General features: G+C 42.1%; 2 protein-coding genes across 4 annotated transcripts; both read right to left on the bottom strand.

The window, feature by feature from the left end:
- Nucleotides 1-1,402: 1,402 nt before the first annotated feature.
- mob3a (MOB kinase activator 3A) lies at nt 1,403-7,414 on the bottom strand. The gene is made up of 4 exons (XM_085436648.1): nt 7,183-7,414; nt 5,711-6,281; nt 4,450-4,652; nt 1,403-1,807 (listed from the first exon to the last, which is right to left on the bottom strand). Exons 2-4 carry the CDS (start codon nt 6,126-6,128, stop codon nt 1,778-1,780), a joined length of 651 nt encoding a protein of 216 aa, XP_085292774.1. The 5' UTR covers nt 6,129-6,281; nt 7,183-7,414; the 3' UTR covers nt 1,403-1,777.
- A 1,695-nt stretch (nt 7,415-9,109) lies between these two features.
- On the bottom strand, nt 9,110-24,953 carry zap70 (zeta chain of T cell receptor associated protein kinase 70). Of its 3 annotated transcripts, none has more exons than XM_085436972.1 (13): nt 24,880-24,953; nt 16,710-17,176; nt 14,990-15,150; nt 14,766-14,904; nt 14,598-14,682; nt 14,434-14,453; nt 14,311-14,350; nt 13,746-13,944; nt 13,447-13,653; nt 11,262-11,454; nt 10,736-10,876; nt 10,540-10,652; nt 9,110-9,787 (listed from the first exon to the last, which is right to left on the bottom strand). In XM_085436972.1, exons 2-13 carry the CDS (start codon nt 17,112-17,114, stop codon nt 9,664-9,666), a joined length of 1,827 nt encoding a protein of 608 aa, XP_085293098.1. In that variant the 5' UTR covers nt 17,115-17,176; nt 24,880-24,953; the 3' UTR covers nt 9,110-9,663. The 3 variants fall into 3 exon arrangements, with proteins under 3 accessions (XP_085293098.1, XP_085293096.1, XP_085293097.1); XM_085436970.1 differs by lacking the exon at nt 24,880-24,953 and adding an exon at nt 22,381-22,463; XM_085436971.1 differs by lacking the exon at nt 24,880-24,953 and adding an exon at nt 17,512-17,625.
- Nucleotides 24,954-25,140: the final 187 nt, after the last annotated feature.

The raw sequence follows: 25,140 nt of genomic DNA, 5'->3' as shown, positions 1-25,140 counted from the left end.
CAGTGTCCTTTAAAGACATTGTATTAAAAAATAGTTACTATGTTGCCTAAATTGTCCAACAACATACAGCGTTTTGTTACAAGTTACTTTTTTTTGCTTGACTGCAATGTTGAGGTCTCTTTATTAAATAGACATATTCAGTCTTTGAATGACTTACTCTTCAAGCACCAAAAAAGGAAAAAAGAAGTTGAAGATGTCATTCTAAATTTTTGGCCGTGACTTTTTTGTTTTTTTGAATAAAATGTTTCCAGAAAGCCTCGTGGATGAAATCATTCTTTTTTTCCTGTGTGTGACTGCAGTGTGGTGAGGTTTTGGCAGATGAAACACTTGACTGACACGAGCCCTGAGCTTTGCAGAGTTTTTGTTTACATTTATTACAGACAGTGCGAACAGGAAGTGCGATTATTTTGAAATTCAAGGAATTAACCTGTTTGGTGTTTTGCCTGTAAACTGCAGTTAGAGAGTGGGTGTAACAGTGAACTGTAATTTTCCACTTTATGTCATAACGCAGTGCTGAAAGCTGTGTGTGTGTGTGTGTACGTGTGCAACAGTATCAGATATGAGCTTTGCAAAGACTGATGTTACACTCATATACTATATAGGTGCACCTAAAGGGGCCATTCTGAACGATGGCTTACATGATTTGCCTTGAATAAGATGACTGAGTAATGGTTTATTATGACTAACTGCACCCCTGCAGCAGTAATGAGAGAGACTGTGTGACTATTTATATAACCCCGCCCATAAGCGCTGATAACTTCCACCAACTCCAACCACTGATGTTGTTGTTCGGGACTATTGTTGGCTCAGTCACATTAAGCAGCGTTCATCCAAAAACAAACCCTCTCTCTGTGTTCGTCACAGTACAGTCTGGCCTGTTTCTTACATAACCAGCTTAGCCAAATCATTCACCCGAATCAGGTCTTTCCCCCCCTTCTTGACTCAAAGTGGGACATTGAGCAGATTTCATAAGAGTACAGCAGCAACCACAGGATAGAAAGCTCAGGGAGACGGGGAGGTTTTGGGAGTCTGACGCCTCCTGGTGGACATTAGTGAACACAGCCTGTTCATCATGTTTTTCCACTTGTGTTTGTCATGTGAGGTTCAAGTCTCGTGTGACCTTCAGCTGCCAAGAGTATCTGCAATAAACACCTGCAGGTTTGACATCTGAGAACCCGACCCGATGGCTCCCAGCCCAGCGTGTAAGATAACAGCCTTGATGTCTGAGTCACCATTACAGTATCTAGCCTGTCTGCACATATGAGTTTTAACCAATAAAAATTAATGACTTTAAATGGATTCAGTTCAGTAAAATACTCTGTTTCCTCCGTTTCCCTCAGTTTAATCTTAAGGTTTTTATGACTTAAAAAAAATGCTGCAGCCCATTATCATCAGCATCAGAAAGAGTTGAGAATCACTTTAATGTAAGAACATACTGAGATTTACAGGTGAAAAGAAAGAAACCGTACTAATTTTAGATCATTTGGAACAGAAAAGAAAAGAGGAAGCATCCTGGAATGATTCAGATTAAAAAAAAAAGACATTAACACAAACAGACCTCTTAATACTGTGCTCTGATAAAATGTCTGAAAACTTTTCAGAAGGAGCAGAACGCCCTGGCGCAACAGGATTCCTGGTTAAACCTACAGTATGCAGCTAAAATAGATTACAGTACTTAAATATAAAAATAGACTCTGGATTTGATTGCTCGTTTTCCGTTCTCCAAAGCAGTCTTCGAGATGGACGGATGCATCCATTCGCCGTGTCCGCAGGTCCCTCAGTGGCACATCCGAGAGGTCATTTCTTTCTGTGGCAGACAAAAACAAACAGCACACAGCTGAGCGAACCTTTCCAAAGCCAGTTTCTACACTGATCACATGACAGTAGGGCTGGGCGATATGACCCAAAATTCATATCTCGATATTTTTTAGCTGGATGGCGATATAAGATATATATCTCGATATATTTTTTTAAAGCCATAAAGTAAGAACAAGAAGAGAGTTCTTAGTCAAAGCTGTGTCCCAGATGTCACACAGGCACTTTTATTAACATACAGCAGATGTACATAAAATTTACTCAAAAATAAATTATGAGCATTTATTAAATAATAATGCTCCATAAATAAAAGAAAACAATGTTGTTTTTGTGCATAACAAAAAGCTCACAATTGTGCAGTCAAAATGTAAACTAAAAGACGCTGAGCACAATAACAAAGACAGATTTCACAGCTGCTCTGTTCCCAAGTTCTACTGTGTGACTGACAGCCTGGAGTTTGAAATCCGCTTCGCAACCACGTCTCTTAACAGGTGCCATTTATAGTCCTTATACACAGTAGGGTACTATTACGTTGAAGCACAGTACGTATCACTCCGCGAGGCTCAGCCGTAATGCTCCGACAATCCATCAAGCGGTGCAGCTCCGTAGCTGACCAAAGTCGTACTAAAACATTTTTTGACAGATTGCTGAGCGCTGTGTTCCGCATAAAATCGGTTCGCGGCCATCAAGCACAACCAGAATTCATACATTAGGCGCGCTGTCAACTTTTGAGAGAATGAAAGGATTTTAGTCCGTGCAGCATCTCTGGGCTGCATGACGTTAGCGTGGTTAGCTCGTTAGCGTGGTTAGCTAGCTAACACATTGACGCCGTCCAGCCCCACGCACGGGGCGATGCGCAGTAACTCGTTAAAGGAAATTTGCCGTGTCCATCTTGTCGCTTCCTGCAGGTGAAGCGATGGGGGAGGAGGGGGAGTTGTGTTCAGTGAAGGAGAGGCGAGGCAGAGTAACGTTGCGTAGAGACGGAAGTGGACGAAAGAGAGGCAAACTTGCGGCTCCACAAGTATAATTATAACGTAACATAGACTATATCGATATAAAGGATATTGTCAGATCTTATATCTCGTATAAAAATATATCGATATTTTTTAAAAACTCGATATATCGCCCAGCTCTACATGACAGCACACTGCTGTGGGCAACATACAGGTGGGAAACAAAGAGTAAGCAGTCCAAGCTTTTTGGTCAAAACACACACACACACACACACACACACACACACACACACCTGACAGAGTGAGCACTCGTCTTTGACAGTTAACAGTAAAATAAATTTGGGTTTCAGAATAATGGAAAGACAAGAAAAAATCTGTTCTAAAACAAACAAACTGCAAAGACTCATTTTTTGAGTCCTGCATTTCTCTGGTGTGCTCATACATGGGTCTTAACTATTGTAGTTTTCCACTCATCGCATTAAGCTGCAGCAATCTGCAGCTTGTACACAGGACATTTTGTTGCAGCCTAAAAACCAGTGACCTAAATCCCTGGGCCACTGAGGCATCACATGACTGCAGTTTTCATTAGCTACACTAAACAAAAGGATACAGTTTACCCACAGCTTCATTTTTAAACTCACATCTTCTCATCTATAGCTATCAAGTTATGCATCACCCATTAAGCAACATCATGCTGAAATACAGAGAAGCCACAAGTTTTTGGGGAAGTTTAGAAACAGTCTTGCACTTACACGATTTGACCACTAGGGGTGCCAATTCTAATTTCCTAAATCAAACGATATGCTAGACTGATCTGATAATGTAGTAATCTGGCTCTTTGTTGTACTTCTCAAAAGATAATTTAAAGGAAATGTGATAGTCTGTTTACCTGGGTTGCCAAACATGAGGCCCGGGGCCAGAAACAGCCAGTCAAATGCTCCAATATGGCCCGCTAGTCCTATACATTTATTTCTGACAATTTAAGCCCTAAAAGTCATGCTTACAGATTTCTTTCATTCCTTTTCACTTATTACAATAGAAAAACTTTATCGAGTGGAAAAACTGATTTGTGCCGTTAAGCGTACAGAAGGGAGTTTCGCCGGTCCGGCCCACGATGCAAGATTAGCCTCACATCTCCGCTGTACACTGCTCTAAAATGCAGCTTTGTGTCACAGCAACCTTCAAATGCAGCATCTCGGTGTTTTAACATGGGCTGATTATTACACAAGCGTGCGCGCGCGCACACACACACACATTCTCTGTAACTTCTGTCGGTGCTGTGCTTTTTTAGAAATCGAATTTCCCAGAGGAACCCACCCGAGGGATTAATAAAGTTCTATCTTATCTTATCTTATTCAGCTATCTTAGTGGGGACCTTCATTAACATAATGGTTTTCCTAGCCCCTTACCCTAACCATAACCATTAAAAATGAATGCCTATCCCTAACCCTTACCCTAAACCTAACCATAACCTAATTGTAACCCTGACACTAAAACCACATTTTGAGCCTCAAAAAGGCCTTCAAACTTGTGAGGACCGGTGAGTGTGTCCTCACAAGTATAGTAGAATGCAGATTTCAGTCCTCACAAAGATAGTTAGACAGGAACACACACACACACACACACACACACACACACACACACACACACACACACACAGAGCTCGATGTCATCTGCTCACCAGGGGCTCCAGCTCTTTGTGGTCCGTTAGGTTGAACTCGGTGACAAAGTAATAGAAATGCTTGTAGCAGGTGTTGACGTGAGCCTCTGCCCCCATCTGGCTCACGCGGTCAAAGTGGTGGATGTAGACGTGGACGAACACCCGGAACAGACGCGACAAAATCTTCTTAGCCACCTGCATGAATGTCTTAGGGAAGGGAGTACCTGGGAGTCAAGCAGATGGGAGAAAGAGCGAGAAGGCTGCGGTCAGTCTGCGGTGACCTTTTATTTGCTCCGGAGTAAACAGACACGTTTGAAATTACTGATGCATTTAATTAAAAGTGAGGCTGCTTTTTCTACATTAACCTTTCCCCGTCTTCTCCCCCTCAGGCCTGGACACCAGCCGCCAATCGGCAGCAGACGCGGCCAGCGTCACAATCGGACACGATCGGAAAATCGACAGGGCTCGGTGTGCCGAATAATCTCCCAACACACGCTTAATTCAGCACATCGTTTTGCTTTGACTAATTAAATAATGTTTTAGGAACGTGTTGCAGAGGATGGCTGCGTCAGAGGTCGTTTCTATTCATAGCCTTACTGTCCATCCTGTGACCCATTTCTAAATCCACTGGCTGGCATGTTTCTGTAGTCAGTCAGTCAGCTGCTGAGCCACAGCACAGTGCACACAAACACACTCGGAGATAATAGAAAACCACAAATTCCACTGCAGCAGATTAACTGTGATGTTAGCAATGCTCAGCGCTGAAGGTAATCTGACATACGTGGCCTTGCGGATGCTGAAAAACAGGCTTCACATTTCAGATGTGAATCGTTCGCATCTCATTTCAATTTTCCTCTGTAATTATTACACGTTAATCATTTAAGTGGCTTTTCTCTGCGTTCCGAATGAGTCACACTGAAAGGATCATTAAAATGAAATAGAGGTTACTCATTATAGCCATTCAGTTCATAAAAGTAAAGATATATTAAAGCATCAGCTCCCCACTTTCTGCTGTGTGACCCTACCTGTGGTGCCAACACCCATGCAGGGAGCCACTGGGTTAAAACACCAACAGGAGAAAATTTGAAATCTGAACAAAAGTCATAAGTTTACCAAATAAAACTTTGGAATTTATTGACTGGAATGGCTTCGTAACCATATCGAAGCGTGGCCACAGTCTGTCTGTGAATGGGCTGGTCGCTTGGTTTGCCTCATGAGATGACTTGACAGACATGAACCAACCGCTGAGACGCCGTGGCTCGTGGCTTATTTCAACACTTACCGACGTTGGTGGGGAAGATATTCTCGTTGTTGATCTGTACCTCGATCCAGTCCATGAGCAGGCTCATGTATTTGGGAGCCGACAGGGCGGTCGGCTTCTTGTACTTGTGCTCGTCTTGCCAGCGGTATTCGTACTTGGGCCCGCCCGACATGACCGGGCAGGTTTGATCGGTGCACGAGTCACTGATGGTGCCGTAGATGAGGTTGATGCGGTTGAAGAAGTCGACCACGTGGACGGCCACCCAATCGTTGAGGTCCTCGCCGTGGGGCAGCTGCACAGCCAGCTTCAGGTCCAGGCCGGCGTTCAGGGACGCCTGGGCCTTCTTGTGCAGCTCGAAGCGCTGCGTCCCGGGCTCAAACTTGCGCTTGGGCCGGAATGTCCTATCTTTGTTGAAGACTTGTTTCAGGGCCATGGACATGGTCGCATGTGGTGGCGGCAGACGATCTGTTCGAACGCTTCAGGTGAATTATTTACCGTTGAAATGGAAGCAGACAAGGTTGTGTGAACAGCCAGTGTGGGTTGTTTTGGTTATGGATTGTCGTGGTTTTTATTTGGACTGAGTCTCTGACTCCTGTGTACGATTAAAGGAGAAAAAGAAAAGGGCAGAATTTGGTTAATATATGCACATTTACATTGAAATGTCTACTTCCTGTCAAACCTGATTGCATGTGTATGTAACAATTAAAATCTAGGGTTGCAAACAGCATGTTTGTTAGTTAAATTAGTGTCTAAAATGCCAAACAACAGTGAGATTTGGGTTTTTCCCAGTCATGAATCATATGTTAGATGCATGCTAGGTTGATATAAAACTGTTAAACCGGAAAAGAAATGGAGGCCGTGCGAGAAATTTTACGCACGAGAGCAACACAACTAAATAATTTGGCTGTAATCAGAATAAAATGCCCAGTTGCCCGACATAATTGATCTGAGACCACACTGCAGCACTGGGAGGCTGTCTGCAAACGACAAGCCTGGGCAAAAAGAGATTAACCTTAAAAGATGAAACATGGTGTCTGAGTGAGTCATTTCCTATTTCATACACCAATTCCGCCGTGAAATCAAGAATATGCCGAATGACAATAAAACCAAGTCAAACCGCGTGTTGCCAACGTAAATCGACATTGCCGTGTTTATTTACGCCTCCATATATACATCAGGTCCACATTGCTCGTTGTCTGGAGGGCTTTGTGTCGTTTTTAAGCACATTTCCAGGATAAAAGTCAGAGATTCAACATCGGGGCTCATGACGGCGGTGCGAAGTTTATTCGTGACGTGACGCTAGCTAACTCGGCCGGACTTGTTGCTCCATAAAACAGCAAATATAAAACCCGCTAAAAACACACGACAAACCCGGATCACTCACACGCTATCGTAAACGAGGGGAAAAAGCCGCCTAAGGGCAGCAGTTAACTCGGGCGGCTCTTCGCAGGGTGACGAAATGATACAGTTGAAAGCCACTTTCCCGAACTTACTTGTTCCGCCTTCCTGTTTCCTTCGACCTTTTATCGAGAAATATCTGGTCGCTGATCGATAGCTTTATGTCGACACCGCAGACGGGCTACATTATGGACACACGGTGCGGTACATGTCGTAGAATTAGTAATAACGGTACGAACATGTCACTTTGATAAAGAAACTAATGTCTGACTCCTCCCTGTGAAACGAAAAGTACACCAGCGCAATGCTAGCGGCTTTAGCGGCGACTTCCGGATTCAGGATTTTCAAAGTAATGGGACTGCTTTTTCCACTATATGTGGAGACTTTCATGTTAGCTTTGGTCATTTCATTACATTCCCTCTGACCTAAGAGCAGTTTTCATGTATTAATCACTTACACCTGCTGACAAACTAAATCAAGTTTCCAGTGTGGGTTTTCTCATTTTACTGTTCGGAAGAATCAATCCTGCTCCGCCCGTATGCTGATCAGATGTCTCTTTTTATGTGGGACTACACGGCGTTTTGATTCTTTGCTCTCCCGTCCTACATCTTGACTCAGTACCTCACAGTTTGCAGTCTGCAGTTTTCTACAATATAGTTTTTACCCAAGCCATGCCACAGAAGGTCAAGCAGGAAAAGTTACAAGTAAAACAAAAGCTACAAGTGTTACAGAATTTGAATGACGTGTCAGCATATACTGAAGAAATGAAATTCTTTTTCAGTTTTGCAAAGGAGAAACTATGGCATGAAACGATATGTGCGTATGTGTGCTTATAATAAACAAAAGGTCCTAATCTAGTAACCTGCACAGTTTTAAGCTATATTGGCCAACACTGCTGCTGTAATTAAATGTATAAATATAAATAAACATAAACATATATGAAACTGTCAGACTACACACCAATGTCACTGACATGTCCCATACTGACCCACACAAACACAGCCCCACATGAGGACTTAAGACTAACTTTAAAACAAATCTAAATTTAAGTTAATTCGACACCACACACCTGCTCAGTTATTAGGTAATCTATGATATTTCTTCCTTGTTTGACAGTTTGGGCTCAATCGTCACCCTTTCTAATCGAGTATCTGACACCTTTGTACAACCAAACTCTACAAATTATGGCTAAAAAGCATGTTTGGTGGCAGAACTGTCACCATATGTTTTTTCTTAAATTACAGTGTATAATATATAGTGTCTTTCAAAGACACTTGAATTGTGTAAATCTGTTTTATGCATTATGGATGTAAAAGCCCAACAAAGGACAAGGGCTGGAAATTAGCAATACCGTTAAATTCTTTATGAAAAAATATTAAATATATAATAAATGTAGATTTCCGGGACTCTGATCATATTACCTATTTATACCACAGCATGCATAGGGTCTAATATAGGGTCATAGGGTTTATTTTGTGAAAACCTACTATTATTTTGAAAACTGCTTCATCGACTTCCTTGGACCCTCCAGTGTGGCCTGACGGTTCACAAGTACTTCCTCTGACACAGTTTGGGGCCAGCGTGACTAACCTCAGTTTGTTTCTTTCCTAATAAATCGCCGCGTGTGACGTTTTAAATTACTGGCATTGAAACATCAGAGAGAAAAAACTATTTAACAAACACACATATTTAAAGACAGAGAACAGCTTTAAACTCAAAGTCTCAAAAAGTCTCATATTAGACTTTCTCATTTTGAATGTTTCTTTTGATTAAAAATGCAGATGTTGGACTCTGCACATACATGTTCAGAGTATTTATAAGAAAGTATGCATGCACCTCATGTCCAAAGCTCATTTTTGCCTTCCAGTGAAACATCACCAAATGCTGATGCTTTTATGGAGCATTTTGTTGATACAAATGTTCATAATGTCTTTAATTGTAATGTCTTTTGTGTTATGATTGATTTTATGAGACAGATTGCAGAAGACCAGTTGAATGGAGGCTCGTAGTTTTCCCGCCACATCTGTGATAAAGTTACAGATTTTTATTTTTATGGTTTTGGAACATCTGGAACATCTGGAAAAGAACAATTAAGACTTATAATGTCAGACTGTTGTTGTAGCTCCAAGAAAGAAAAAGAAAAAAAAAATCACACAGCACTTAAGAATGAATTCAGTCATATCAGCAGATTTATGATAAGTTAATCCACATTTTTCACTCACATAATTCGTTTGTTTCTAGTTTATTAGGCTAAAAACAGTAAAAATGCTTTTAGGTGGAGGCGGACAAAGACGCAGATTTGAATACATGGTTCGATTAAAGTAGCAGAAAATAAAATTAGTTTTGTTCAGCAGTATTACGACACTTAACATTCAAACCACGGCAGACAGAGAGCTTCCTCACACGGCTGACACACTGAAGTCCGATTTACAAATGCACATTTATTGCTGCGTCGCTTCTGCGGTCAAAGCTGGTCACTGTGCACAGTTCATAAAACACTCTTTGTTTTGGTTGTTTAATGGCTGGCTGAAAGGACGCTTTGTGCAGCGCTGGGACAGAATGTGCCTTTTTTCTGTCTACTTGGTAGGCTCGGGTGCGGCGGCGGCTGCGCCTTCCTCAGGCTTGGCCTTGCCGGATATGGAGTAATGATAACTCCTCATGGCCTCCTCGACCTTCTTGAAGTCAGGACGGTCCTCGTGTCTGTGAGAGAGGAGAGGGGAGGAGCAGAGAGAGGAGGCTGTGATAAATAGAAGTCACAGGATTTTAAGAGGATGCGTTGCTTGCTTAATCTGACGCTAAAAAACAAATATTCAAGAGGAAATTGTTTTCATTTACGAGGGAACGACTGAGGAATATAATGTCGTTAGGTGACAGCAGCCATGCCTGACGTATGAAAACTACATAAGTCATTAAATACACTGCTGTGAAAAGTGTTTGCCCTCCTCCTGTTTTCTTAGTTTAGTTTTTTGCACATTTGTCATACATATGTTTCAGGTCATCAAACTAATTTTAAATGAGTCTTTTTAGACAAAAACAACAAGAGTAAATACAAAATGCAGTTTTTAAACGATTTAAGTACGTTTACTTTATTCAGGGAAAAAAACTACAGACCCTGCGTGAAAGACTAATTGCTCCCTAAAGCTAATAGCTGGTTGTGCCACTCTTGGCAGCAAGAACTGCAATCTAGCATTTGTGATAACTGGCAATGAGTCTTTCAGCCACTCTTCGTGGCAGTATTGTTTAATTCAGCCAGACTGGTGGGTTTGAGCATTAACGGTGTGTTCAAGCATCTCAGCTGGATTTGAGCTCGGACTTTGAATGTACCATTTCTTTCCCAGTTTGTTTCTTATTGTGGAAACATGAACTCTTGTTGTTTTGTTGTACATACATACAGACAACCTCTGTTTATGCCTCTCTTATATAACGCACGCACAAGACCATCGGTTTCTCACTTGTATGTCCAGCACTCTTTCATCAGTGTATATACTCGCTCTGGACACGCCGCCGGACAATCCATGCGGCTCCCGTTCTCAATGAAGCGGATCACGTCGGGTCCTTTCATTTTCTGGAGAACAAATTCAAAGACAGGCAGCGTGAGCTCTGGGATCACGTCATGCTTTGATAACCTTCTGCAGTAATCTGTCTTACCTTGTAGGGTTTCCCTCCGTAGGAGAACGCCTCCCACATGGTGACACCAAAACTCCACACGTCGCTTTTGCTGGAGAATTTGTGGAAGAGTATACATTCTGGTGCGTACCACTTGAGCGGCCATTTACCTGCAGTACGAGCCTGTGAACACAACGTTTATGATGATGAGAAGCACGCCAAGGACTCGGCCAAAGCAAGCAAACATCGGCGATGGTATTTAGGGCCTTGGAGTGAAGGATTGCTGGGGCTCTCTGGTAACTACATCCACTCCAGATATGGGTCAGTAAATCAGTAAAATGGAAATCAATTGAGTGTTTAGTTCAAACAGGGCACCTGACACATTTTTGTCAATAGGAGCTAATTACTGTTTGCACATTGTGAGGTCAGCAACTCGCAGAAGGGCAATCCATCTAAGACATACTCTCTGTTTGCACACACTGATAAAACCCACACCGGACTCTCTAATCACTCTGTATTCATGCAACTTTGTCTTGCGGTACAACAATATTAAAAAATTCGTGAGTACTTTGTAGTAGTTGTCATCTGCTCCCAGGGCCTTGGAGAGGCCAAAGTCACTGATTTTGGCGAACTGTTGATTGACCAGCAGGACGTTGCGAGCCGCTAAATCTCTGTGCACAAAGTTCTTCTCCTCCAGATACTTCATGCCCATCGACACCTGGTGCATCAGGTTCACAATGTTCTCCACCGATACGGTATCCCTGTGAGGACACACGTCCAGAGAAAAGAAGCATTAGGATATTTTTAGTACACAAATGTAGTTTTTTCCTAAGACAGCTGGGATGGGCTCCAGCTGCACCCCCTGAACCTGGACTGGAAAAGCAGAAGTAAATAGATGGACAGACGATCGATGATGATGATGACACAAAACTTGTCCAGTTCCTTTTGATGCAACAAAACACTGAATATTATTGCAGTTTTAAGTATCCAGAAACCTTCAAATGAAGCAGCCTGAAAAATGAACCATCCTAAGTTTGAGTCTTTAAGACAGAAGTGGGGAACTCCAGGTGAGGTTTTAGATCTCACCCTGGGTCAACACAGCTGAATCAATTTATTAGTTCATTACCAGGCCTCTGAAGAACTTCAGGACATGTTGAGGAGGTCAATTAGCCGTAATCAGCTGTGTTGAATCAAGGACCTGCAGGACACCGGCCCTCGAGGCCTGGAGTTGGACACCCCTGCTTTAAGACATATTTGGAGTTTTGGAATCATCCACCTCTCCATTTTCTGCTGCTTTTCCAGCTCTGAGTCATGGGGGCAACAGTCTGAGCTGAAACGCCTCATCCAGATGTTCAGGGGAAATACCGAGGTGTTGGCAAAATGTGAGCTCTGTCCTGGTTCTGCCCCAGGGCCTTCACCTGGGAGGACATGCCCAAAACACCTCACCTAGGATGACTCTCAGCTGGAGAAGCTTTTGCGTGTCATTCCCCTGCTCTTTCATCTATCTCTAATATCTCTATTGACTGGACTTGAGTTATAGGCTTCTCTTTGCTTTACTTAAGTCTTGGAAAGAGTGAAGGTGGCTATTAAAATGTTATCCTGGCACTAAAGCAAACACATAACCTAAAGGACGTGTAAAATCACATCCCCATGTTCCAACTTCTGCCCTTCGAGAGCTGCTGCTGTCCATACAGAGTACGGTCTTGCCTGCTCTCCTATAAAATTAAGATGTAAGAAAGCGTACGTTCACTTTTGTTGTTCTGTATTTATTCCGTCATAACGTGACAGTTCTGAGAATACATGGAGCTGCCACAGGAAAAAAGAACGGCCTCATAAAGATCAGAAATGTCTTGGACGAACAGATTGTCTGATTCATTCCTCATCAGCATGTCATGGCAAGGACTTCTGCAGTGTCAGTATCAGAATCCACCTGAGAAGTACAGACTTGTACCAGGACGCACTTTGAGGGCTCACCTTGAATAGAAAGGGGTTATAGTAGCACCACTCTGTTTACTATTTACCACGTAGAAGAGCTGAGTTCTTTGAGATAAAGTAAGATTATTCACATCGACATGTTTTGATCCTTGTTACAGCTGAAAGATTTCTATGCATGAAACTGACTGACCCTAAACCACAGCCCTGTTTGGTGCAAAACCCATCCTGGGGCAGTGCATGTCTGTGGGAGCTGTTAGGGTTACACTGACATGTATGTATTTTTGTAAAGTCAGAGCGTAATCTGATCTGACTCTACACATGCTATATAGGATTCGTAAGGATCTGAGTGTCATGAAAAATAATAAATAAGATGGTTTTTTTATATAAAAATATGTAAGTCAGACCTTAATCAGTCTCCTAGTTACACTCCTAAAACTGAAATCTCACTATTGCTGGTTTAAAAAATCCTCTGAAGTTTTATTCACTAAAGATTTTTTTTAAAGGTTTACTTGAGTCATTTGTGTTATTTCAACAAAATACTGTGTTTTTTGGATTTACTTTAAAAAATGTACAATGAATGTAAAACATTGAAGCAATACATAAAATATATAAAATAAATACGTAACTGATAAATAAATGAAATAAAAAATATTAACACTTTTATTCAAAAGTTATGTCAAGTGGTTCCACCCAACCGTGCTGCAGGTTAGGATAACTGCTAAGAAACTGACTCAAAGAAAAACCAGAGTTTACCAATAAATAAATAAATAAAACAACTTTTTTTAAGTGTAACTACAAACAGTTAAAGATGAACTTACTTGTTGGAGGAGAGGAATTTGTTCAGCGGTCCGGCAGAAGCCATCTCCATGACCAGCATAAGACAGTCTGCGTTGCACAGGCCAAGCATGCGGACGATGAACGGGTTACTCAGCTGGTGCATGATCTCTGCCTCCCGCATCATCTCCTCCTTCACCAGCTTCTCGTTGTCGTTCTTCAGCACCTTGACGGCCACGTCTATCTGACCCCTGAATCCAAACAAAACACAGGCAGCGACATCAGTAGACGCACGCACGCACGTACGGCTCAGCGTCTGTTTTTAAAATGTTCGGCTCCTCACGATTCTGTTTTGAAGACTCCCTTCTTGACACAGCCAAAGTTCCCAGAGCCGAGCTCCACCTCGTCCATCAGCAGGTCGGACCTCTGGATGTTGAACCTCTTGATATCATTGGGGTTGTGATACGGGTTGAATCCATTGCAGTCCATGGGGAGAAGGTCGCGGTCTTCGGGCACAGTAGTCTTTGTGACCAATGCAAGAGCTGCAAAGTACAAATTGCACACAATAAATTGCATGTACTTTGTTTGTAGATATAATGTGCAAAATATTTCAAACTTGAAGGTTTTACATTCAAAATCACGTATCAGAGTCTAAAACATGATGCACTTGTATAAATTAATTACCCAGTGATATATTAACTGGACACTGTTACTGAGGAATTACATTTTTTAACTCACAACCTTTAAACACAGCGCTTGGCATGCAGTTATAATCTATCAGATTTCAGTCTTCCTTCTACGACTGATTGTGTAATTGTGAGTTTTTTTATTTGAACGCATCCTTGCAGGAACAGCCATCGCAGTTTATGCTCAATGCTGCCTGTGTGTTTGCACTGCTGGCTACCGACCTCGAGGTGGCGGTGTGTATCCATTGGCGCCGCGTGGCCTCTGAAAGGAATGACAAAGAAATAAATCTCAGAGGATGAAGACGTGCGCTGACTTGAACAGTGCAGGATGTACCGACTACTTACATTGGGAAGACTGGGTGTCTCTGAAAAATGACAGGAGAATTTCATTAGTGAATAGAATCAAAAAAGAACGTTGCGTATTATATTATTCATATTATGAATAAACCACAATATAAACTGCAAATTCAGGCTGAGATGTGATTAAAAAAGGAAAGATTGGTCAGTACTTTCAACAGCAGCTTTGCCGTTAACACACGCCTCTCCGAGAACGGTTACAAGGCCGTCAGGTTTCATCTTCAGATACTCCACCAGCTGAACATTGAGAATAAGTTTAGTTTAGGCCAGAAAAACGACACACAAGTAAAGAGGAAGAAAAAAAGAGCCTGAGGACCGACCTGCCAGACTGTGTCAAACTTTGTTCCCTCAGGCATAGAGAATTTCCCCGACTTGTCCTGGAGGATCTGATAGTGGTACACCGTTTTCCCGTACATCATGGAGAGAGCGTATGTGCCAGACTCCTCTCTGTCTCTGATTCTGAGGAACAAAACACACATAAATGCAAAATCTTTACCCAACAAACAAACACAGCAGGCTTTTTAAAAAAGAAGCAAAAACTTACAGAAACTTGCCGTCCGGTTGTGCTCCCGAGTAAAGCCGCCTCTCCCCCTCATGGCGGGAGATTTTGCCGTGGTACCAAGGCATTTTCTCATGGGCTGTAGTTGCGATCAGCTTCTCGAGCTGAGGAGCTTGACTGATGATGGCCTGCTCCATGGCTTCGCCCTGAACCGGAAAAATGATCACGTGTTATCTCCGTGTTTTGCAATAATGACTTTTTATCTAAAATTGCGGGGAGGACTGCATCGCAGCTTGCTGGTGTTTCTGAATTTGCTCATGCTGGGTGTCAAATGCGGTGGAAGGTGGTGCATGTGAAGCTCAGAGAGGGAACGTTATGACACTCGAGCTGCAGGCGAATTCTGCATAGACGTGGAGCTAGTTTGGCTCTTCAGTTGTATCACCGGTGTCAAAAAGATACTGATCGTTGTATGTGGCAGGTTACTGGAGGAGGCACAAGTGAAAATGCTCTTTTTAGCTTTAGTCTTGTTGACTAATTCTTTCAGTGCTGTCATCTCAGACCCTCGTACTCCCACCTGGCCTGCCTTTTCTTTCCAGTTACCTGCTCACTTTGTTCCTATTCCCCCATCTTGACTCTTTACTTTAGCTTCTACCGTCTGTCTCATACTTTTGGTTCTCGTTTCTAAGAACTGTAGCTTGTTAGTGCAACTACTTTCCCCAGGCCACAGAAACCTTCAGAGGAACTGAGAGCTCCTACCTGTGTTCCTACTTGAGGAAAGGTTTGGAGAGATTGTGTGTGGGCAAAGTCTCTCCCACTCCACCAAAAAAGTCCCTTCAGAAATGTCAGTTAAACCAGACTCAAACATACGGCTTGCGGGGAAGACCTTTCCCCGAGTTAGAGTCCGATCGGGGCCACAAAATGAAAACGTTGCAGAGAAGAAGGTCACAACTTCAAACTTCTCGTTGTATTTGCAGAGAGCCATTAAGAAGGGAGGGATTGTCCGAGTCCGAGGTCTGGGCCGTCACAAGTTTTTCAAAAGTTGTTTAAAGTCTACCAGCAAAGTGTGACCTGGCGCTGCCACACCACTGATCTTTAACTTTGAACACTTTGTTTCTTTGTAACGACATTCACTGACTGATGTGGGAAAACTGACACATGTTGGTAAGATTGCTGATTTTTGATAAGACACCTCATGTTGTTTTTTAAATAGTGGTTCATTAAATGTGAAGGTTTCTCAGACGTACGTGTACTTTTAAAAAAATATCTACATGTCAATACAGCAGTGGAAAGTTTTATCTGTGCAGCTGCTCTCAAATAACCACAAAAAAACAAAATGGCAAATTTTGCTTACAGGCGAAAACATTTATCAGATCACAAATTTTTTATTTTGTATAAATTTTTCACCCATCAGCAGATTTTCTATTTGGTTTATTTGCTATATTTTGCAGCGCGATGAGGGCGGAAAATATAACGACTGAAGAGATCACTTTGACTGCACTGTACAGCGGGCTGGATGCAGACATCAAAGCTATCTCCATGAGCAGAAGTCAGCACATTTGCATGGTTAAATTTTGTAAAAACAACAACCGTAGTTTGTTGGGAAGACATTTAAACATATTCAATATCACAGAAAAGTAATTATAGCTAAAAAATGAACTTTTCAGTCTCCGAAATGCTCAGGTAAAGTACAAGTAGCTCAAAACTCTACCCTACATGGTTATTTTCTTTTTCTAAACTCTTCAGCACCACCCGACACCCGGCTCACCTCCAGATTCCAGGTCTGCTTCACGTACTCCCTCAGCATGTTTTCTCTCAGACTGTCAAACACGCCTTGCCTGATCGGCGTATCTGGGGAGCGTAGACACGGCTTCTTCAGGAGGCACACCAGGCCGTCGGAGTCTTTGCTGTAAAACTCACAGAGCTCTGCAGGGCCACAGTGAGGCTTCCCTCCTGTGATGCAGTAAGTCCCGTTAAGCTGTTTCTCTACGGAGTAATGGTGGAACTCCAGGTTCCACACGATAGACAAGACGTAGCCCCCCAGACTGCGGAGACACTGCCGCAGCAAGAAGAGGCCGTCGGACATCCCAGCCAGCTTCAGGTGCTGCTCGGCGTCCGAGCGACTGATGCTGCCGTAGAAGAAAGGCAGCTCGGCCGCAGGGTCGATGGACATGGTGAGACCTGGTAAAAGTTGGCCTGGCCTTGAAGTCCTGGATGTAATCAGTGAGAGAGAAACTAGAGAGACAGAGAGGAGGGAGGGGGACATTTCTTTGAGAAAACTGACCAATGGCACAGATTGAAACAAATTTGCCACCTCTGACCGCTCGGCTTTTTTAGTTTCTACCTCCTCCACTCACAGCCAGATCAATGCAACTTTCTAATTTACCAAATTACAAATACAAGTTGGTGGGAATATAGCTTAAAAATGGACAACACTAAAATCAGTACTACAAAAAGCAACAGAAAAGCCCCAAAAGACAGACACACACACACACACACACACACACACACACACACACACACACACACACACACACACACACACACACACACAACCTGGATAACCTCACCTTCTCTTCCCTTCCCAGCTGTGTTTCACTAGGATCTACAACAAACCCAACAGAGCTGCGCTTCTCAGGAGCCTGACACGTACAAGTGAGGAGACATATGTGGGGATGTGACACTTAGCATGAGGCACCCACACTTTGAGACTGCATAAAGTTTGCAGGTTAACAAAGTGATGACACAAGCCACAACAGGAAGTCGCAGTCCGCCCTCACAGCCTCCTTTCTCCAGCGTGTCGCTCTTCCGTTGAACAGGTGCTGTACGGTTACAGAACATTCCCTCTGCTTTAAAACTCATCGTTTTTTCATTTTATGGAACAAAAAAACTGAGATCAAAGTATCGTTACTGTAACGAGCGTGTGCGCGATGAGAAGCGCTGGTACTCGGTTGACTTTATTGTGAACGGGAGTAAGGACAACTTTAAAATCAAAAGGGTTTCGACTGCAGCGTGGAACGGTTACGCGACAACAAGCAGAAGATGTTTGAGATAAAGAGGGAAATCGACAGCGATCACAAGACGTCACAGGCATCAGCTCAGAAAACCCAGAAAGGAAATGATCTGAAATGAAGAGAAAGATCGAGATTTCATGAAGACACGCAGCTCTTCTTCGATTTGGGAGTAAATAAAGACGAGAAGCACATTTAAACAAAGCGGCATGCAAACTGATACGTGATTGTCTTTGTGTTATTCTCACTATGTGTCCATCAGTTTCATTTCTTCATATCAGTGAAAACTTCACCCCCTCACAAAGAGTGCAGTTTTTATAACGATGAAATTATAAACCTAAAACCTGACATACACAGCATGTGCCATAAGTTACTTACAGTAAAACAGGAGGTGTGATTACCAAAAGCTGGCAAATCTACTTTACTGTAATTTAACTTCTTACACCGTAACATATAACATGTTTTTAAACACTATGTGAAATAAAAAGTGCAAAACCTCAGCTTCCTGGTTATATACCTGAGCTGCTTCCCACATCAACAGTGGACAACCAAACAGCAACATACGACTGCCACAAGAAACCAGGTTTTACTGCAGCATGACCTCCAAAACGCCACAACAAAGACCAGACCCTACAGTGTGGACAAATGGATGTCGCCTAGACATGAGCAGCAATGCTGGAGCGCTTCATGATCTGCACCTAAAAGGTGTTTATTTTAGTCAGTATGGATGTGCAGCACATGGAAAACTGGTTTTTCTAACGAATGGAGACTAACTGTTCATACGTTTATTCAACTTCTGCACCACCTAATCCGATCTCAACACACGGGAATAACTATTATGGAGTTTATTTTTATTTTTAATGCAGAAAGGTGTTTATCTTTTTGCTGTCATTTGACTTTAAAGCTAAAATAAGCTTCTTTTTTTTTACCCCATTCTGCTTAAATTTAGTGTGCAAATTTGCTTATTGCATTATTTTATATTAATGTACATTTAATTATTTTTTATTTTAGACTGCTTTGAGAGCAAAAAAGGCAATTTAAAGGCATCAACTTGAGCTCCATGTAAGCACTTTCTGATATTTTATAGATAAACAATAAATGACTTGCATCTTGTTTGTGTATGTGTTGAGAAAGGAGGTCTACTCCTGTAAAAAGTCTATAAATGGATGCAGGTGACTCTATTCTTTTTCCCCATTTCTCATTTAAATTCCCCATACACTGTGGGGCGTTTAAGTGGGTAGCGCGGTGATACAGCAGCTCAAAATTTATGATCAACTTCTGTGATATTACTTGAGCAAACTGAAAGGGAAAGTGAATTTAATAACAAACCCCCTTTAACAGACCGTGACAAGCATATTAGCCATGCTGCTGTAATTTACGACCAAACTAACCAAAACACTGACGGCTTTCCAACAAAACATTAAAAGGTCCAACAACAGCAGAAGCCAAGTCCCGGCTCTGTGTGTGCTCTTTATAAACTAAGAGTTTGGTGCTTTCTTTCTTTTTTCTCCGCCCTCCCTCTTTTTATTTAACAAAAACAAAGACTGGCGGGAGATGAGGCGACACATGGCACGGTTCCTGAGCCAAGCTTTGAACCCACACTGTTGCGGGGTGTCTTTCATGCAGCGCCCGGGACTAACACACAGAAACTGTTTGCATGCAGTGTATAATTCCCTCTGATGTGCAAAGAATACTTTGGTACAAGAGTGTTGCAGAGTAAGCAGATAGTGATTGACCCAATGAGTGGTGGAAAAAAAGAGTCCTATGAGTCACTCTGTTTTCAGCAAGCCGAGGACTCGACACGAGATCTCGAGGCCTGAACGCTCGTTTTCCACAGAGAACAGAGAGAAAGTTTTCTGGTGTGAGAGTAAATGCAATTAAATAGGAATCAAAAACCTGATTGTGTTTGTCATTTGGTCAAACTCGTCTGTTCTCGGCAGACTCACAGCTCCAGGTTATCGTTTTAGATGGCAGTGATAACGGGGTTGTGACAGAGCGAAACGAAACACGGCGGCCATTATGATCTTTCCGGTGGGTTCACCATTTCTATCTTGTCATAATGGCTAACCCGCCACAACATTATGTGCTCGGACGCACGAGCTTCGACAGACTATGCGAATACTTTGACATCTTCAAACCATTTGCGCTCGGATAAAAGCAACGAGGTCGAGCTTTTAAAGGCGACCTCAGCGCAAGCGTCAAGTGTTTATTCAAGTAAACCACAATTAGGAAGCATAAACATTAGCAGCGGAAACACATTCGACATGAAGGCAGAGCAGCGCTTAGAGCTGACAGCGTTATGTGCTCATGTTTAGCGTTTACAGTCCTCAACTTTTTTTTAGCTGGGTGCGTTAGCATGCTAACACGTGCTAATGTGAAGGAAGAACTAAACGAGGAAGAAGATGGGGACGTCGTTGACAAAAGTGAAGAGGACTTTAATTTTTTTAAACAGTTTTTGCTGAAATATTTAAAAAATAATTTTAAAAAAACCCAACCCCATCGTGGCCTCTGGACCCAGATAGCAGGGCTACTTATGGCTCGCTAGCAAATGCTACGTAAGCTAGATCTAGCCTAATACTCAGTAGACAAGCTTGACATCTGTCACACCAAGCCTAGTGTGGCCCAGCTGTCACAACACACCTGTAATCTGACCCATATAAGATGAATTAGGGGCTTCTGGCCCACAGAAAACCTGGAAAATGATCATTTATTGCAAAGAAAAGCCAGCGCGTCATCACAGTCACTGTTATTCTTCACAGTACTTTTCTCAGATGTGTCAGTCTGACGCGTGGTAACCAAGTACAGCTACAGGTTTTAGAAAAATAAACCATTTGTGTAATATTTGTGTTACTGAGTGTAAACTCCTCCTCGGCTCATTTAAACAGCAGAAATATAATTAATATGTGGGCACAGTCACAGTGTTGAAGTGGGGAACCCGACAAGAGGCAGAAACGTGCTTGGTGTAAATAGCGATCAGTCAAATAGCTGCTTAACTGGCTGCTGAGAACAACATGACAAAAAGCAAATCACCAGAACAGTGTTGGTCCTTATCACGCACGAACGCACCAGCGTGAGCTCAGACAGTCGATGTGCCTCTCTGTTTTCTGTAGATTACCCACTGATATTAAATCAAGAGCATAGCAGTGATAACTATTTAGAGTTTTTAGGTCATGATTATTTTCTTTGTGATATCAGGAAGTTAGCTCATGGCTGTGCAACTCGAAGCATTTCTCTGTACATACATCAATGCGCGAGACTGTGTAGGCACCTCAAAACAGACAATGTGCCCTTTAACTGTCACATATGAAATTATTTTTCCAACAAAACTGAGCGAGCGTTCGAAGCGTGTAGGTGGAGTTGGATAAGAAAGTGCATCTGAAATCAGGAGCCCAAATGCCCCAAAGTGAATCATTATTTCCTGAATCAGTGGAAAAAAGTTGTTGTTAGATCCTGTTATCTGCTTTATGTTTTCCAAAGTCTGTACAGCACCTGGGAAATAACCTGACAAGATGTGATTAAATCACATTAACTGTTCAGGCCTACCTCAGGTAGGATTCATTAGCATTCAAAGAGAGATTTATATTCCTCTTAACAATAACTCTACTTTGATTTCTGTTCACTATAATGAGTGTTTGTGTCAACCGTGTCTTTATCTAAAAATAAACTATGCTAAAACTCTGAATATCACACTGTGAGTTAAACAGAGCCCGTTCTGCACGTAAAAATTCATCTTCTGCTCGTCCAAACCGATTCTGTCCGACTGTGGCCGACACATGTAGCAGATATGCCTCAGTGCAGCACCCAAAATACATCCAGTCATTTTAAGAACAGTTACAAGGGATCACAGACACACACGGACCTCTTGGGTGTCTTAAAACCTACACCATTTTTTTTGGTTTTCTATTCCAAGTCGCAATGAAAGCAGCTATTTATGTTTTGAGCATGTAATGACTGCTTTTCTGAGCCAGAGCAACAATGCCGCGGCCGACTGCGGTGCACGCACTCTTTTATTCTCCTTTTTTTTGACTGTTTCTATATAGTTGTGAATATAAAACAAACCTCAGTTGGAATTAAATTTAACTGATCGATTAGATCTTGTTGGACTGAAGTCATCAAAAACTTTGTAAATGAATAGCTAAACTACATTTTCACGTGTTTCATGGCCTCATGTTGCTATTAAATCAACGTTTACTCAAATATGTGAATTCTCGAGCACATCGAGTTCAAACTCCTTTGCAGCTTTTTGTCTGTATAACTGCATTACAGCAACTTCTCAGGCTCAGACTTCAGGTCGTCTTACTTTCACCCACCTTACTGGGCTGTTGTGTTTTTCCACACAAGACACAAGTATATACATAAGTGTAACTAACCAGTTTAACCAATACGACACAGTCTGTTGTTACATAATCAGATATAAAAAAAACTTACAGAGCACTGTTGTTCCAGGCAGACGCAGAGCGGTGTTGTTGCTTCAGAGGCAAAGATATATCTGTTGATCTGACAGAAATGTAAGGTGCTGTGAAGACGCGAGGGTTTAGAGACAATGACACACACTCACATACACACACACAAACCCACACACAGGCAAAACGGCAAATGGCATGCGTGGAGGGCTGATTTCAGTTTGACTGTCACCAGTGAGCCTCTCAGTTAAGTTAAATCCCAGCTGATGTATTACAATCTGTACAGTGCCATGTCTGAATATGCGAAACAGTGAATTAATATTAGAAGAATAAACCAGCATTATTGGGGAGTTCCTCTTTTTTGCTTTCGAGATGAAAACGATTTGGTCTGCTGGTTGAACTCGAGTCAGGATGCACTTACTTAGCCCATGAACAAAGGGAAAGAGATTCCTCTGTCCATAGAATAAACAAAGTAACATCTTACATGTTAAAGGTCAAAAATTTGCATGCTCGATCTTCTTTGTCTTCCGCACTTCTGCACCACCATCAGCCTAACTGCCCCAGGCTGGTGTTAGTCACCGACCGTCTGCCGCTTCATGCTCGTGGTGGTCTGAGTAGGCCTTTGCACCTCTTGCCCTAAACCTACATCTAAGGATGCCTAATTATTAAAATGATGGCCTCGTTCTTCGAGCAGTCTTCTCTTCATGTTGCAATCATCCTATTTATTTATACAAAGTCAGCCATGCAAAAGCTGTAAAATAGCAAGTGGTGGTTTTACACAAGGCGCTGACCTATTTTTCAGCACCTGTAGATAGATGACATTTGACCATCATGAGTTTCCCCTTGTTTACGGCGCAATGCTCCGTCTGTTTATCTGTTTTTGCATTTCACATTCTCACATGACAGCTGAACACGTGCAGTCAGCTGGCACTGTCCCATGAATTGATAGGATTTAAATATAAAGAGTGGAGACAGCAGAAAAGACAGCTGGCCAGGTGCTGTCCAAAATGAACATACATATGTTTGTGTACATATGTTTACAATATATACAAAACACTTTATATCGATAGTCTTTTAGATGAATTGTTAAAATTATAAAATACATTAAAGGTTAAAAGGTTAAGTCATAGCTAGGGTAACAGTAACCCCTTCCTGATTTCTTAGTTTTTTGGCATATTTGTGACACTTAAATAGAGACAAAAATAACCAGAGTAAATACAAAAGGCGGTTTTTGGGGTGGCTGTGGTAGTGTGATGGTCTCGGGTTGCTTTGCTGCTTCAGGGCGACTTGCTGTAATTGATGGAACCTGGATTCTGCTGTCTGCTGGAGGATGTCCAGCCATCACTCGGGTTATGCAGCAGGTCAGTGATCCGAAACACATCATAAGTCTACCTCTGAGTGACTAAAGCAAAAGAGGTTTTGGAGAGGCCTAGTCAAAGTCCGGACTCAAATCCAATTGAGATGTGTTGGCATGAACTTAAACAAGCTTTTCGTGTTTTAAAATCCTCTAATGTGGCTGAATTCAAACAATTCTACAAAGAAGATTTGGCGAAGAATTCCTCCACAGTGATGTAAAAGACTGATTGTCAGTTATCACAAACACTTGACTGCAGTTCTTCCAGCTGTCAGATTTAGGGGGCGATGACTTTTCACGTACGGCCGGGTAGGGTTGGAGTATTTGTTTTGTATTTACTCTGGTTATTTTTCTCTAATATTACAATTAGTTTGATGATGTGAAACATGTAAGTGTGACAAATATACCAAAAGGGAGCAAAAGAAATCGGGAAGGGGGCAAATACTTTTTCAAAGCATTGTATCTTAGCAGCAAAAAGACTAGAGGGAGGGAAATATGTAGCTGGTGTAACATCCAAAAGCACATTCATGTTACATTCTTTGTTTAATTTCTACACATGTAAAAAAAAATTTAAATGTGTAAAAGCGTTAATTTGATATTTTACAGGAAGCTTTGAGGTTTTTACTGTGAGTGGTTGCTAGGCAACCGAGGTAACTGCTGGAGACTTCTGGGATAAATTTTGGTCTTTTAGCTGAATTTTTATAGGTTTTACAGCATTTCCTACTGATAAAGACCCCAAACCCATTTACTAAAGTAATTAACTTGTGACTAAACAATTAAATGACAGATATTTAACTTTTTTTAACCGTCTTCTCTAGAAATTTATGTTTTTCATAATAGATTAAAAAAAAATCCCCAGGATATTTCTGTGAATTAACAAAAACCTGTTTTATAATCACAGGACAGTCTGGGCAATGACCTGGAGCACTTTTTATGTAATTTCACACATTTATTTCTGACAATTTAAGCCCAAACTTGCGCTTCGTTACACGTATAGATACATGTACACGTCTAAGTTACAGAACTTGTGGTGTAGCCAGGATACTGTGTTGAGGGAGAATTGCCATCATGACATAACAGACATCTACTCTCCACTCCAGCACCTGTGCGATACCCACAGCACCAAACCAACAGCAGGGATAGCAAACCCCACACACACTCAACCCCCACCTCTGCAGCGGCTGCAGCTGCTTCTTTGGAGTTGCAGATCTGGCACCGAGTCAGCAGGATCCCGCTGAATCCAGTCCTGCAAAAACAGACAAAACGAAACCACAGAGGAAAATGTTTTCCTACAAAATAAAAGCATGCATTTTACAGGTAGGAAGTTTCAGCCATGTCCTAATCGGAGCAAGAAGTCAGTTTAATTTGGTCGAATTCAGACTGAAGTTGTAGAACTGATCACCAGGTTGAACCCCCAAAGCAGGTGTGGGT

Source organism: Copadichromis virginalis, linkage group LG17 (assembly GCF_057382275.1).
Source record: "Copadichromis virginalis isolate Kocher_CV1m ecotype Utaka linkage group LG17, C_Virginalis_male_GT1.1, whole genome shotgun sequence".
NCBI classification, from domain to species: domain Eukaryota; kingdom Metazoa; phylum Chordata; class Actinopteri; order Cichliformes; family Cichlidae; genus Copadichromis; species Copadichromis virginalis.
Note: the sequence above shows the minus strand (reverse complement) of the source record. Positions and strands in the feature narration are given on the sequence as shown.